This window comes from Haliaeetus albicilla, chromosome 20 (assembly GCF_947461875.1).
Source record: "Haliaeetus albicilla chromosome 20, bHalAlb1.1, whole genome shotgun sequence".
NCBI lineage: Eukaryota > Metazoa > Chordata > Aves > Accipitriformes > Accipitridae > Haliaeetus > Haliaeetus albicilla.
The window spans coordinates 26,520,539-26,537,171 of record NC_091502.1 but is presented as its reverse complement, the minus strand read 5'-3'; the positions used below and the strand labels follow the sequence as shown (position 1 = coordinate 26,537,171).

General features: G+C 41.3%; 1 protein-coding gene across 3 annotated transcripts in view; it reads left to right on the top strand.

Annotated features, from left to right (window-relative positions):
• Positions 1-16,633, top strand: part of RAB6A (RAB6A, member RAS oncogene family) — a 65,225-nt gene that overhangs the window by 29,045 nt on the left and 19,547 nt on the right. For all 3 annotated transcript variants that reach the window (XM_069808663.1, XM_069808662.1, XM_069808661.1), the window contains exons 2-3: positions 9,793-9,851; positions 15,320-15,373. In XM_069808663.1, the coding sequence (XP_069664764.1) occupies positions 9,793-9,851; positions 15,320-15,373 (113 nt within the window). The remainder of the gene's footprint in view (positions 1-9,792; positions 9,852-15,319; positions 15,374-16,633) is intronic.

Genomic DNA, 16,633 nt, shown 5'->3' with positions numbered 1-16,633 from the left:
TTGGGCAGGCTGCTACAGGAATTAAACTGGACTGTGGGATTCCTCTGCTGCCAGTTTCTCGGTACTCATTTCTGTTAAAACTTCTGGTAAGAAATAATACCCGGTCAGTCCAACCGAGTATGTGAAATGTAATGTGAAATGTCTCTGCCAGTGCTGGAGCCCACAAAGGCAGCTGTGAAAGATGTGTAAGAGTGGATTCTTCAGCTGGGAAGGGTGATGCATCTTTTCAAAGATGAAAAAGGAAGAGGTGGAAGAGTTAGAGAAAATCCTGACTTCACCACACACTGGTGAATTTTAGCATGTGTTTGCCTGTGTTTTACTGTCTTGATCGGTCGCTCTGTTTTAATTTGGGAAGAAAAAGGAAGAGAGGAGGTGTCGGAGCAGGGCTGATGGCAGCTTGAGCTTTCTTCTTTCCTCACCTCTGGTTGTAAGAGGTTACTGAGTGGAGATACTATTTTGTATGAAATAACACTCTAAAGGGACAGTTACTCCTTAGGCTTCTGCTTCCTTTGAATTTGAATCAAAAGGAACCTATTGCCATATACCTGCTACCTTGTAGACATTACAGTGCTGGTTTCATGCCTTTTTCAGACTTTTAACTGCTGATTTTGGTAAGTGTAGTGCACATCCATGGAATTACTGAATAGCATGATACAAACATCGCAGTGTATTTTACAGAAGTGTGGACTGATAAAACTGTGCTGGCAACGTGCAAGGTGTATGATGTGTACCCCAGGAGCGGTAAGCTAACTTACCTACTCTGCTTTGTGGGTACAAGCCAGTGATTCTCAGACTGAGAGCTATAGACTACCAGCAATCCCTGAGGCCAAAGTAATTGATCCAGGACTGTATCAAACAGTTTTCAATAGTGCTTTTAATTAAAGGAGTGAAAAAAAAGCTTTGTTGTGGGTGGTGACCTGAAAAGAAATTAAGGATTGGCAGGGATTCATTGGCCTAAAAAGGTCAGCTACAGTTGTTTGACATTGTTATTGATTGTGTCTGCCTTTCTAGAATTACTTTTCGAGGTAGGATGCCATAAAACCTACACAAATACACTGCCAAAAAACCCTTTCTGAATTGGTTGCTCTGTTGTCTGTCCTTCTTTCCCCCTACAATCATGTACAAACTGCTGGCTGCTGCCAGCAGCATCTTTGCTGCTGTTTTTCACTGTGTGATGATCCGTTGTTCACAAATCAACTGTTGGTTTCCTGTGCCGCTGCCTACCATTTGCTGTGTGCAGGGGACTCCGAGCGTGGAGGTTTGTGGACTTTAGTCATCTGCAGCTTGTGGAACCTGCTTTTAAGTTCTTGACTTATTTTTTTGCATTTTAGAAGTATTCTTATGATGGACCAAAATGTCTACTGAACTGCCAAAGAAATATATAAATATTGATGCTTTGCATCAGCAAGTTATCTGCAGATCTTCACTGGCCCGTAGTTCCTGTGTAGAGCAATGTAGCTGCAAATTTCCTTTGTCAGAGAAGTTGCAACTAAAATAGAAGTGACAAAACTGCCGAAGTGTATTAAATGGACTTTCTGTTCAGAGTGTGCTCCTTGCTTAAGGCTCCCTGTGCTTCACTCAGTCTGAAGTTGATGGATTCACCGTAGGTCCTTTAATATCCTTTGACTGATCTTCTTGTGTTTGATCTAGGCTGCAAGGCATAGTCCATTGTTTGTTCTGTTGCAAATGAATATGAAAAATACAATCAATTAAAATCAAGGTGAGTTGCCTCTGTTCTCTGGGATGAGTGAAATAAAATATACTTAAAGTAGAAAATGATGGAACATCTCTTGAATTACTAAAATTATTTAAAATAAACCAAAACTGTTCCCTGTTTTTCTGGGTCTTTGTTTCCCTGTAACTCTCTGGGCATTCTACATTAACTTCCTAAACAGAATCTTAAATTCCTTCTTAAAGAAGCAAATCTGTTTAAAAGGACAAGAGTATAATTTATAACCTAGATCTTTAACTAGGCTGGGAATAAATTATCTTAAAAGAGGCTATTTGAACCATTTTGTTTGTACATAAAGAAGCCATTGCTGCTTTGGTATAATGCAAGAACCACTGAAGTAGTACGAAAGCCACTTGCACAATTTTTGTAGTGTTAACGGTACAAAATGTTCTTATTTCCTGGAATCAATGGGGGCAGCCGTTCCATTTCAGCAACCAGGCTGGGAGGGCATCCTTCAGCCAGCTTTATCCTGCGTAGCCAAAACATGCTTTGAAAATGTCTGTTAAATGTGCATTTAATATTGCCCTTTGCTCTAAAAAAAACCAAACAACCCCCCCTCAAACAAAAAACCAACAAAAACCCAAAACAATTGTAGCCATACTTTTCTTTTAATTAAAAATAACTATTTTACCTGACTCCATGATTTTAGTTGTAAACAATGGTACTTACAGAGGGTGGGGCCATAGGTGTATTTCAAGAAAGTTTATTCTTTGCAGGCTTTCTTCTGATTCCCCCCCCGCCCCCCGATTTTTTTTTAATTTGTTGGGGACTTAGGGATGCAAAGAATTGGCTCAGATGGTCCTTTGGTCTGATCTCATCTGGCGTCTTGCATCAGGAAAGAAATGGCAGAATAAAAGACGTTTGACAATAGAGCAGAAGTGGAATCAATGGGGAAAAAAACCAACTTTGGGGTAAAAACTTCTTTAACTAGAGCAAGGAGGCGAGACCATGTCAACTCTGCCTTTTACCTCTGCTCTCTGTGACTAGACTTTATGCTATCCTCAGAGTTCCTCAGCTGTGACTGGATAAACTTAATCTTACTGAGAATTTGTTAGGTGAATGCAGTCTGCTGGCTCTGCCAGTGTCTTTGGGATAATGAATGAGCTTTGTTTCTTCCTTTGGGGGAACCGGGTGAAATTTCCATAGCTTGACAGTGAAGAGCAGAGGAGGATTTTTTTTTTTAAAGAAGCTGCTTTAATCACTTTAATACAGCATTTCTGTTTTAAGAGCTCAGACTGACATACCTAAAAATATTCTTCTTGATTACTGGCTCATACAGATCATTTTAAGTCAAATATAAGCATCCTCCTTTTGGGGCTTCTTTTAAAATAAAAAATCTAAAAATGGTTTTCATGCATTCATAATTCAGTATATTGTTCTTAGCAATGCTTTTTCCTCTTGTTGCCTTGGATTGTTTTTTTTTCTGGATCTGGACTAGCAAGTTCTCTGATCCTGAGCATTATATCTTTGAGTTTCAGCAACTCTTCTAAGCATTGGGTCTGAAGTACCAGCAAATCTGAGCATGAAACTTGATGTGAGGCTGGTAGTCGAAAGGTCTTGGAGCTGTAACTTTCAACGGGACTCCTTGGGTGGTATCGGGTCATCTGCTTTGAGAGTTGAGGGCAGAACAGAGTTTGACGTCTCAGTAAGAAATACTGTTCCTTGTCAGCACCTCAGTTACTGCTAGATAAGCTGTGGTGTGTCTAGTAAAGGAAATACTTCCAGTGAAGATTTTGAGGTGAGCTTATCTGTGAAAGAAAGTTGTAATGTCACTGGGATTTATCCTTCAACCAAATCTTAAAGGAGTCTTGCAAAGGACAAGTGAAATTTTGGGATTACACTGTGATTTATCTGTATGTGTGATGAGAAGCCTTTCTTCATCTTCCTCTCTTTAACTTATGCTTTTAGCAAGTTGAATCTCTGTTAACCAAGTCTGTCTCTGAGATCTGGGAGAGGTCAAGTGGATTTTTTTAGCTTTCCAATGAAAAGGCTGGATAGATTGATTATTTTTAAGACTATTTTGATTTGCAGATGTTTCTTGGATTTTTTTTTTTTTATGGCTGATGCTTTGAAAATGCTAAACAACAACTAGTATGAACTGGGAGATTTAAGTGTGACTTTTCTGGAAGAATCCTTGGACAAGATGTAAATCTCTAGTATAAAAGAGGCAAGTGCATGCCTAAGAAAATGAAATGGGGATGTAAGGCCTGGTCCTCGTACATCATAGACTAGAAGTGGCACAATCCCAATTACTTCTCCTTTGTAGGTCACTCTTGACTGTTGCCTGAGCCCCTTGCAGACTCTGCCTGGCAACAAATGACCTTCTAATCCTGTGCTGGCAGGGAGATGATTTGTATTATCTAATGGGTCTCTTCCATCCCTGGCTCTTGTGCGAGTCTCCCCACTGACTCGTTACAGTACAGAGCATGGAGTGCTGCTTGCAGTGCTGCCAGCGGTAGCTGGTAGCACGTATTTTGCACGCGCTGGCGCAGAGGAGTTGTTGGTACCCACCATTAATCAATGTCATTAGTGGTGGTTGGCGTTGGACGTACAAATCTCCAGCGCGCAAGGCCCCAGAAGCAGGACAAGGCAGTCTTCAAGAATCAGATGAATGACCTTGAAATCTCTCCAGTCGCTGCTGTCAGATCAAAGTTGCTGGAACCATGAGATTAGCGTATTGATTTCATCTTGCAGATGAATGCTCTTTCTGAAATAAGTGCGAGGCAGTGGCTCAAGGCTTCCAGACAAAGAGTATTGATCAGGTTGACTCAATTAGCTGTTGAAGGCTTTGAATTTGGGCCCTCATAGTTAATGGCAATTTCGCTGATAGGAACTTCACAAGTTCCTGTCTTTTAACTCAGTTATGTGTCTTGGATGCTTTGCTGTTTGCTGCGACTGATTCAGTTGCTGATTTAGGAGGATATTAGTATTTGGGCATCTGCTTGTTTCTGTCCTGAACTAGTGATCACACCATTCCTTTTAGGAGTTTCCTATTTTTATATATCAGAACAGCCTACTGTTTCCTGTCCCATAACGTATTAAAACATTGCAGTTTATTGGAATTAATGTGGATGAATGCTTCCACTTACTGCCTTGTACAGCAAATACTTCTCTCTGCTCTTCCCCCAGCCTTCCAGAAAAAAACACCAGGCAGGCTCTGCAGTGTGTATTAATGTAAGCTATTCAGGTTTGATGGTTAGGAGAGTGAGTAGCTAGTTCAGTATGGGAGCCACCAGTGATCTCTAGGTCCAAATTCTTCCAGAGCTGCTATAGCTGAAGAAAACCATCTGAGCAAGTCAGATACAAGCTTAAAAATTCCTGTTGGAGCTGGTTGCCTTTCCATCCAGAAGCATACATTGATAATCTGTGCACTTAAGCAATGGTGTCTGAGCCACAGCTGTGTGATTAGGAGCTGGGTTAATGTGGACTTTGGTGTCGTTACATCGAAAGCTTGTAGGAGCAGAAAACTTGTCTGATGAAACCCATGCTGCTACTGTTGTTCAGCCACTTAATGACAGAAGAGTTTCCAAAATTGACGTTCAGGTGCGGTGTTGGAACAAATGGTTTCTTTGGTTAATCACTTATTTTCTTAGCTTCCCTCTGGTTCAAAAAATTTTCGGATGCCTTGCTTATAAATTCCTACAATGGGATGACATCTGACAACTTTGCATGCCAAGGAAGGGAGGAGAATCCACTGCCCAGCTGAATAGGTCGTTTCAGAGTTTAATTACCCTTAACTTTTAGAGTTGCATGCCTTTTCTGGTAGGACTTTGTTTGGACTCAGCTTTTAGCTGTTACATCTTGATCTACAAAGAGAAGAGAGGCTAGAGACCACATTTCCTTATCACCTCTCTGCTGTGCATCACCTTTCGGTTGTTCTGTGTGAACTATGCAAGCTGCCTTTTTTTCTTGCCAAAAGGCTCCTTCTCAGCTCCTGAATTGTTTGAGGTTTTTCCTTGTTTCCTGTAATGCAGCTGTCTGTGTGTCCGGCAGAACTCCCTTTGCTGCTCCAGCCAAAGCTGTGCACTGCGGTAAAACCCCATTCGCAGCATTTCCTCCCCCACCTTTATTCCTCCAAGGATAATGTTAACATGTTGTTTTTCTTTTGTCCCAGCAGCATACCAGAAATGTTTTGGCCTAAAGGATGTTGTATGCTACTCCATTACTGATTAATGCTGCCCTGGACATATTTTTGTGTTGAAATTTTTCCAAGAGATTAAATTAACCCACTAGATTAAAAAAAACCTGCTTAATGAAGCAAGGCTGAAGCCTTGACTGTCTTATCTGCTTCCTTTGGTTATAACCCCCAGATTGCTTACCCAGTTGTTTGCAATCTGTGTTTTAAGCAACCAGTTGTTCTTGTCTGTGTGTATTACCTTGTGCTACTTCTCCCTGCTGAGCTTCGTTTTCACTTCTGCTTTTTTCAAGATTATTTTGAATTCTGATTCTGTCCTCTAGCTTGCTTGCAGTCACTCCCAAATTAATGCTTTCTGTGAATTCGATAAGCATACAGCCAGCAAGACAAAAGAAAGCAAGTGAAAATATGTAACAGAATGGGATTCAAACTCTCCTGCAGATCCTCAGTCAATAAATTGGGGGTTTTTTTTGGCAATGTTCTTTACTATTATTTTTATTTATTTTTAAAGTCATGCACAGGGGCTTAAAACTCCGTTATGACCATTCTGAATAAAAACTGATGTAAAAAGAAAACTCATCCGAGAGCCCAGGGGCTCAGCTCCAAAAGGAAATGGTGAAATATGGCTCAATGGCCCTTCCTTGTTGCTCTGCCAAGGGAAGGGGAAGAGATCAGCTCTTTCTTTCTGCGGGTTGTGGTGTGCTAGCTGCACGATGAGGTTTCCCTATGTAAGGGATTATCCTCGCTGGGAATTTAGTTTGCAACCATTGTGTTAGGTCCATCATAATACAGTTAGCACATTTACGTACTCGGTGTACTCACAAAATCATGTGTGACAGTGCTTTAGCTATGACTAGCCCAGGGGCCTGTGCTGTGCCTCCGTATGGGAGAAATGTGATCAACATAATTGACAGTAGATTAATTTCTGTGTGTTTTCATTCTCTATTGAAGCTCTCTGAAACAGAGCTTATAGCAGCATGGCTTCCACAGGAGAATCAGCATATGCATCCGCATCACTTTAGTGTGCAACAGATGGTATATGAATCCTAAGGTGATTCATCCGGCTATTTTTTGTAGGGCTGGGGAATAGTTTCTGCCATTGGCAGGCAGAGTGGTGTGTGTGGGGAGGCTGGGGAGAGGTGAGATGGTGTTAGGTATTAGGAGTGGCTCTTTTAAAGAGGGAATATTTAAAGCTTTTAACCCTCTGGACAAGGTGTCTGTTTATATAATCTAAACTTGTGAATTTCTGAAGAGAAGATTCACTGACTTTTAATTATAGATACAGTGGGAATTGTGGGCTTTTACTTCTGCCAGGATTTTTAAAGCAAGTCTTTTTTTTTTAAAGGAGAAACGGTGATGCTTCAGTAGTTATGGTGGAATTAAAATTGTAAGCAGTTGGTATTAATACTTACTTGATCTGGTGCCTGTTGACATACTATGTAAAGAAAACCTTGGTCTGTTTGGAGAAGAAATATATTGGAACTGAAGTGCATTAAGACACTCTATCCAAATGTTGGTTGAAGCAGATATTTAAATATAAGCAAGCCAAGCGGCACCTTATTTTTCCCCTCTTTTTGTGAAATGAGTGAAGGTAGGGTTGGGAAGCTCCAGGACTATGAAATAGAAAATCTTTTCAGATTTTGTGGTTTCTAGGCAGACTCCCTCCAAGACATCTCAGTGTATAGTGGGAAGGGAAATGACTTGCCAGAAGACTTTAACGCTCTTCAGGGGTTGTGACTTAGCAAAGCAAATTATTTCATGGCTTTGATTACATCCCCTTGCACCTCTGAAGAATTAAATTTAACTGTTTACATCAGTGGCCACGTGAGAAAAAGCCAGCTTGTTCGTGGTGCTGCAGACCCATTACTGGGATTTATAGTGTGTGCTGCAGTGAGAAGGTATTGGATTTGCTCACGGCTGTCTCGAGGATTGTCACTGTTGCTGGGTCTGGAGTGAAACCCTGCTCCTCTCTCAGCCGATGGCTGTTTGCCCTGCACCAGTTTGTGCTGCTGTTCAACACATCTGTGGTGTCCTGGGACAAATTTGAATAAGGGATTCAGGAATCCTGCCCATTTGAGATGTGTCGCTTCTGAAAACCTACTCACCAAAGGGCATGTTTGCTCTACCTTTGCAAAGGCAACTTTTTAATTTTGTGGGAAACCTGATTATGCCTCTGAAGCAGAATATGTTAAAAATTCACACAGGAATTCAAATTTTGACTTGGGAAAATCTTTTTGTCAAAGGCTGGATTCCTGTTAGTTTAGCACTTTTACAGAGTTAACTGAAGTTTGCAGATGGATTAAAATGTTGCTTAAGTATGGTACTGGAGATTTTGTTGAAAGTTTCATACTAAGATTTAAAAAAACACCCAACAAACAACCCTAGTGCCCCTGCCCCGAAAAAAAATCCAAACCCCCAACAACCCCACCCCCAAAATCATGGCTTAAATTTCCCTGCTGTCTTGATCGTCACCCTTGCAGAGAACTAACATCTCTGGAAGCTTATTTGAAGAACACAAGCTTTGGCTTGTGCACATCTAACTGCCTTTTATGTGTACCTGCAATGCTTGATGGCTAACGTAAGTCATAGAGCTCTTCTCCCCCGCCAGTGGGAGATGGCAAATTCCAGCTGCAAGGAGGTTAGAAGAAAACAGTGGGAGGTGATGTATTCTTGAATAACTTCAGTTTTTTCCTAAATAATTTGCCTACAATTAAGAGTATTTCAACATATTGGAATAAGGCAGGTTTGAGATGTTCCAGTTCCTGCATATCTTGCTGGTCTCCTCTAGGTGAAGATGGCATGGAGTAGGAAGAAGTTGTCCATGGAGTATGAGTTAGGCTTTGTCCCAGCTTAGCTGTATCATTGGTCTTACAGGAGGAGAAAGTAACTGTTGTGACGATGGGTGTTTTAAAATGAACCTCATGTTACTTGTCTTTTAAGGAAAATGAGATTAGAAAGTAGTCTGATACCTGGCTGGAATGTTACGATACACACAGTTTATGTAGATCTCAGTTATGAAATGAGGATCTTGACGTAGTTTGTGATTTAATCTGGCCAAGCTGAGTTGCAGTTACAGAGGAGCTGCAGCATCACAAATGCCTGCATGAAAAAGGCTTCGCCTGTGTCTCTGTGACTATCAGGTGTGCCTGCACATCCTGCAGTGCCGCCTTCTGATTGCAGTGCCAACTGACTTCCTAATGCTGAATAGCCAAGTGAATATACCCATCACGAGCTGCAGCCATCGCTGGGGTGGATAACGGCATTTTTAACAGCATATGAACCTGCTTATACAAAAAGGTATAGTGAATATGTTGTCAGAGGAAGGGTGAAGTTAATGGAGTGATAAGGACTGCAGGCATTGTGGGCAGATGGTAAACAAGCCTCTCAACAATGATGCTCTTCAATCTTGTCTTATGCTACTGTGATACTACAGCAGGGACTGCCATTTGTGTGACAAATATGGAGAGTGTGACATTGAGGAGATGCACAGTGAGATGTATTTTAAAGCAACATAGCTACCTTGTTTTATGAGCAAGAAGAGCTGTCTTGTTTATAATAATTCGTTGTAGCAGTTGTCAGACCTATTACATTTGTTCATTTAGTTCAACTGAAATTTCTGAACGACTTGGTAGAAACCGCAACTATCAAATGATTTAAATTTTCGCCTCAAATCTCAAATATTTAAGAGTAAAACTGATGCTCGGGAATGATGCATGAACCAACCTTTTTCAGAAAAAATATGCCTACTGGTGACTTTGCAATTGTAAAGTCAAATAACTGCTCTTTTGCTTCTAGGAAGTTTAATTGCACAGTGTGGAACTGTTGGACACAGAGTAAAACTCCTCCTGAAACCATTTTTAAATCACTTGCTTAAAATTTGCACAGAAATTGTTCCTTGAATCTGTGGTTTTTTTTCTTCTTTTAGTGGGGAAGACATCCTTGATCACCAGGTTCATGTATGACAGCTTTGACAACACCTACCAGGTAAATTAATCCATATTACTGTCTTCTGTAAGGCCCTCTGTTGCTGTGTCTTCCATTGCAGGAAGAATCCATTCGATTGCAGTGGGTAAGAGTTGGTACACTGACCAAATTCTTAACTGTAAACTCTAAGCTTTGTATTTTAATAACCTTTCAGAATGGCATGTCGGTGTTGGATTCTGCTCGAGTAGCTTATCTGCTAATTGCAGCAGGATGAGCTGTGGTTTGAAAGGATAGGCTGCTTAGGTATACTCAAGTAATAGCAGTTGTTAAGTCTACCAAGGGTTTTTTTTCACCATTTGCTACCAGACCATCACGGACCTAATGCCTCCATGGGGAAAATGTAACAGGTACCTGGCCCTTTTTAAAAGAAGCAAGCTGAGCTGCAAGAGGTTCTGCAGTGGGATGAACAAGGAATTGTGGAGCAGAAAGCAGTGGATTCTAAGACTGGGTGTGCTTTAGGACACTATTTTATGCTGTCTGGTGGAACAAAACCCAAAAAATTGGTTGTTATGCATGTCCCCATCCTGTGACTGCTTATTTATGCTTGCTTATTTGTTATTTAAACAAGATTGGGGCAAGGTTGGGGCTGAAGCAGTGGTTATCTTTTATTCCAATTGGCCCTGCAGCCCCCTCACTGCTTTGTGTTTGATGACAAGTCAGTTCAAGTTGATGCAAGCTAATTTTTCTAAACTCTAGGAGAGCAATCATTTGCCCACTCCCAGAATTTAGGATGAGCTTGAAAAGGTGGCAAGCTATAGAAGTACTTTAGTTTCATAAAGTGTGTCTTTTCCAAGCAGAACATGTTTCATGACTTGGTTACAGTTGGTGATGTTCTGAATACACTAAGCTGAGAAAAAATCTGTTCCCTGATGAATGTGCAGGGTTTTTTAGGGGGGTGGGAGGAGGAGGTAATGGGAAAAAAAATAAGAAAAATGCTATGACTCTTCTGTTACTTAGTGTCTATCCAAGTATCTCGTTTAAATCTCTTTACCCCTTAATGATTTCCTTCCTGCCTCTTCAGTAATTCCTCATTGCTGCTGCTAGGCAAGTTGGGTAGAATGAAATACAAGTTCTCACTTAACTATGGGAGAAGCAAAGCTTCTATGGTGTAGGAGGGCTAGAGTACACATCATTGCTCCCAAGGGAGCAAACATCCTTTCAAATTCTACCCACTGTAATTACATGGACATGTGAATGCAGTTCTTTTATTTAATCTGTTTTTTTCCCACAGTATTTTTCTTTCAGGTCTGCTCCTTTTCTCTACGGAGCTTGCGTCCTAGTTCTTTCTTGAAGAGGTTTGACCCTCCGTGCTTCATGATAATATAGTTGTCTCCATGGGAAGCTGGTCTGACATAATATACTAAATGATTGCAAAATGAACGAGTGGGACTTAAAACAGTAAGAAATCTTTAGGGCTTACAAGATGGCTACAATTTAGCTATCAGTGATGCGTGCCTAGTTTGGGTGTTAATGTACTTGGTACAGTGTCGTTCATCCAAAGACCTCTATTTTACTGAAGTCATGACTGAGGTAGTGTGATATGTCCTATTTTGCTATAGCTTGAAGAAAGAATGAGTCATAAAAGCTCCAGTAATTTGGCCAAAATCACACTACATGTTAGTGTCAAACCAGAAAATAAATTTCTTGATGCCCAGGGTTATATAGACACCTCTCAAAGCCAAGTTACTTGAATGATAATGCATATCAAACCATGTACGTGGTTAACTGTAGCTGTAGGTTAGTTGATGGATGATTTGCTCATTGTGGACATTTCTGATAAATTTTGAATGCATTTTTTCTGAAAGCTGCCACAACCTATCATTTGAACAAGTTTTTTTTGTGTTCAGTTGGCAAAAATAGAAAGCTGCCGTTTAATAAAATTTGTGCTGTGCATTAGTTTTCTTTTTCTTGCTGCTAGATAAGAGGAATTCAGCTGTTGCCCCCGTAGCTTATTAATAAGCTGTTTTCATGAAAGCGGCATTTGTGAATCCAACAAGAACTTGCTGTACTGTGTCCACGAAACCCAAACACCTGAAGTAAAATTGCGCCATTGGTGGTGTATATTTTACCAGGAGTGATTCCTCTCCATGGACATGCTGGGAAAGGTTTTCCTTGTTTTGTGGCACTGTATGTGATGTATAATGAAAGACCAACGTTGGCAAGCGTGATGATTCTCTGTGTGTTATGCAAGAGGAGAATTACAGGCCATGCTTCCCTTTAGCTTCAGCCTCTTGGAGGACGAGAGAGGGAGGACAGCGTTCAGTTGAAACGCTGGCCCGTGACTTGAAAGATAATTCAGGTTCTTGCTTTGCCTCAGGCTTCCTTGCATAGTCTTGGGTAATTCTATGTCAGCAAGTATAGTCTATAAAATAGGGTAGCAACAGTTCCTTATTAGACAGTAGTGTTGCAAGGACAAATGGATTAAAAAGTGATCTCGTACATGGCCCCATCCGTAGTGTGGCCCTCTCCAGCTTTTTTTGTGCTGCTTGTCTTCTTTAAATTTGCAGTTGGGACTTACAGTACCTCGCAGCATGTTCAAAGCGTGCCTAGTTCCTGCTTGTTCCATGTGGTGCACAGCGTTCCACAAGTGGGTTAAACCTGCCTCCACCTTAATTAAAGTAATTAGCTTAGTTTCATGTCCATGTATTTCTCCCCATCAGTAAGCAGACTTTTCCTCTACTCATACATTGCACAGCTCTTCCTTACAACTCATCTGTAAAGATCCCCCAAGTTTTTTTTGCACCTTCTGTCAGAATTGTGACAAAATGCCTCTTTGTAGGTTACCTATTTTAGTAAAAGTGGGATGTAGAGTGCCTGCATCCGCTCCTTGACATCTGCTGCTTCTCTGTATCATCATGATATGGTCAGAACAGTACAGGCAGACAAATACGTCTGGCTGTTAAGTTATTCGTTGTAATACTTAAAGCTTGTGGGGGCTTAGGTCAAGAGCCACTTTACAGCTTGAAAGTAACAGACCTGCCATATGTTCTTTTCAATGTGATTAGCACAAATATTTTCATCGCCCAGGTCTAAAATAGGTTTTGTGCTTGGCCTCTCTGTTGCATTTCCCGTGCCGTGAGTGTCCAAGTGCAGGTATCTCACTGACCCGATGTGTTTCTGTGTGGCACTTGCATTTCTACCAGGCATACAGAGACTTCTTACGTTAGCGAGTGAGCTTCAGAGCCTTGCTGCTGTACAGCTGCGTGGGAGGGATGGCATGAAGTACAGGCTGAGGCAGGTTTCAGGCTTTGCAGCTGATGTGCCAGCTCCTACTGAGAGCAGAGAAAATCTGAGTCTCCAGCAGTTTGTCAGCCAGAATGGGATCTTGACTTGTATATATGGTGTAAGATCTTAGGGGTTTGGTAGCTTTTCTTCTGTAAAGAAAAATCAGATAGACATGAGGAGAAATAGAAGCATCTTTGAGGCAATCTTCTGAGGAGTACCCTCTACCAAAACAATGGAAAACAAAAGCAGAAGGAAAGCACGTTGTTGCATTAGTCTTTTGTGGCTTCTCATATCCGTCTTGGAGTTTCAGTATCATCTCTCTGAACTAGCAATGTCACAGTTCTTGATGACAGGTGAGAAATCACTGGGTAGCTGTCTTGGGATCCACCATTATTTATTTTTCCTGTATGCATCTCTGGTACTGCAAATCTGCTGTCCTGATCCAGCCAGGAAAGTTTGTTTTCTGGTGTGTTCTATTTAGTTGCAAATGGGAATTCAGTTTGAATTGTTCAGTTCTGCTCTTTTAATTCATTTGCAGCTGTTTTTTCTATATTGCTTGCAAGCGGGCTGGCTGGCTCTATTCTTTATTCCTACCACGTAAAATAACTGACAGAATACAAGGAATTAATTACGGGGTTATATAGTGAAGGCATAATAGCAGTCTAACAATATGGAGCATATACAGTAAAATAGACTCTGCATTAGAAATACCTGCTTCAGTGTGGGGAGAGCAGGGAAGAGGTTGTATCAAGCCTTTTTGCCTTAGCTGAGTCACTTACCTCTTACCTGTTGAGGGTTTTTTTCTCTTTTTTTTCTTTTCAAATTTATTTGGAACATTTTTCAGGCTCTATTGATGTTGCTGAGCAGCGCAGCTGCTCGAGGTACTCAGCATCGTGCTGAAGCCAGGGCAGCCTTATAGCCCCAACAGGTCAGTTTGGTTGTATCCCTGCAGCAAACGAACTCCTAGAGCTTGGGTTCACCCCCACTGTGCAGCCTTGAAAAACAGGGTGAAGATCACGTGTTTTAAGAAGCAGCTCTTGATAGCGTGTAGTAGTGCTTTGCTCTTTCTCTTAAACAGATACAAGGATGTTCTACACAAAGCTCCCACTAGTGTCTAGAAACTTGGATGCAGGTATGCTGCAGTGAGCTTTAGTATTAACTGAGCTTTAGTAATTGTTGGGGGCCGTGTGTGTGCATGCGCCCTTGTGTTGCAGCAGATGTGAAGATGTCCACCTTAGCCGTAATGAAAAAAGCTTAAAGTTAAGATATGTTAAGATACTTGGCAGTCAGGAAGAATAGAGTGTGCCAGATATCCTCGTTCAGCTGATGGACACTAACTTAGATCATATGCGTAAAAATCCTTGCTGATACCCATATGACTGTATGGATTAAACAGTCAATATGCATAAACTGAAGTTAAGGAGTCCTGGTTTCAGCTGGGATAGAGTTAACTGTCTTCCTAGTAGCTGGTACAGTGCTATGTTTTGAGTTCAGTATGCAAGAATGTTGATAACGCTGACGTTTTCAGTTGTTGCTAAGTAGTGTTTAGACTAAAGTCAAGGATTTTTCAGCTTCTCATCCCCAGCCAGCGAGAAAGCTGGAGGGGCACAAGAAGTTGGCACAGGACACAGCCAGGGCACCTGACCCAAACTGGCCAACGGTGTATTCCATACCATGGGACGTCCCATCTAGTATAGGAACTGGGAAGTGGGGGCGGGGAGTCACTGCTCGGGGACTGGCTGGGTGTCAGTCGGCGGGTAGTGAGCAGTTGCCCTGCGCATCATTTGTACATTCCAATCCTTTTATTACTACTGTTGTCATTTTATTAGTGTTATCATTATCATTATTAGTTTCTTCTTTTCTGTTCTATTAAACCATTCTTATCTCAACCCATGAGTTTTACTACTTTTTCCCAATTTTCTCCCCCATCCCACTGGATGGGGGGGAGTGAGTGAGCGGCTGCGTGGTGCTTAGTTGCTGGCTGGGGTTAAACCACAACATAAGGTTAACAACTTTTTGTGCTTTAAGATATTGTTCTGGTTATGGATATTAAGGAAACTGCTTATTGAATCTTATTCATAGGTAAAGCTATATGTTGAAAGTAAGAAAACCAGCATATTTTTCTTGCAGATGTGCTGTAGGTGCTGAATTCTGATCTGGCAGTAATGCTCACTCCCCTGAAAATCACTACAGTTGTTCTGACGTTTTGTTTAAGAGGTGTTGGTTTTTTCATTTTTTTACAGGCAACAATTGGCATTGACTTCTTATCGAAAACCATGTATTTGGAGGATCGAACAGTGAGTAAGATTTTTGTTGCACTCCTCCATGTACGGTAGGAATGAGGATCAGCATCTGTTGTAATTGTGCAGCCCACAGTTCTGAGATCACTTGAAAGTACAGACTGAGCCTTCATCTACCAGCTGCTTCCAGACTGACAAGGGCTGTGGAGACAGCTCCCTTCTCTCTTTGGGGAAATGGGAAATAACCATTTGCTTCATCTGTGGAGGGCTCATGAGTGCCATTTTGCAAGTGGGAGAAGGTGCTATAGTGTCATCCTCTTTGAAGAAAGAGATGATACAGATAGTTTGAGGGGTGCATAATGGTGGGAATTTGGAGAACGGGACCATCTTGAACGCCTTCAGTTTTTGATGTCACAAGAAGGAAAGATAAAATATAATTTGCCAAATCTTGCCAGTTAATAGCTAGCTTGATATGCTTAATATTACTTGTTTAAAAAGAAGGTTGCCTTCAATAGTAATCCAGAAATAACACTTGTTCCTTAGCTTGGTGCAGTTCTAGTTCCTGAAATGAAATCACTCCTCTGTGGAGCAAGCCTGTGGTTTAAAATGAGCTCAGATTCTTAATTAAGAAATTCAGCCATTGAGCTATTTGCAGAAGCAAATTCTGCAGTGCTGCATAAGCTTATGGTATTGTATAAACCGACAATAAATGTGATTGCATTGAAAGTGCTTGAGTGATGAGATGTTCTTTCCATATCAAAACTGGCCCTTGCACATCTTGCCATACATGTTGCTTTTAGTATATCTTGCCTTTTCTTTCAGAACCTTGATGGTAGGAGACATTCAGCCTCATTTGTGTGCATGTTACTTTGCAGTGTGGCTAAAGCTTAAATATAGAGTAATAACTAGCATTTTATCCTCCTTGAAAAATTCACGTTAGTAGCTTTTCCAGTGCTTTGACAGCCGCTGAAGGCTCTTCCTTGAGAAGCATGGTGTGTGGTCTGATTCTTCCACCAGCAACCATCCTCCAGGATGCTGGAGGTTACATGCTTGAGTCCTAAGGAAGGATAGCAGCAGAGCATGAAAATCTTGTGTAGGGAGAGCTGCAGGTGAACATTCGCCTTAGTTTTCTTGTTGGTCCTCTCAGTTTGAAAGCTGAGCAATTCTATTTCTCCCCTTTTGGAAGGGAAGCATTTTTTAAAAAGCAGAGACAGTGGAAAGCTGAGATAGGTGCACATATACCAGTTTGGCTACTGCTAACGCTTGGGAGAGATTGCTGTACAGGAGACAGTATGCTGCTGCTCCCAGTCCCCAGTC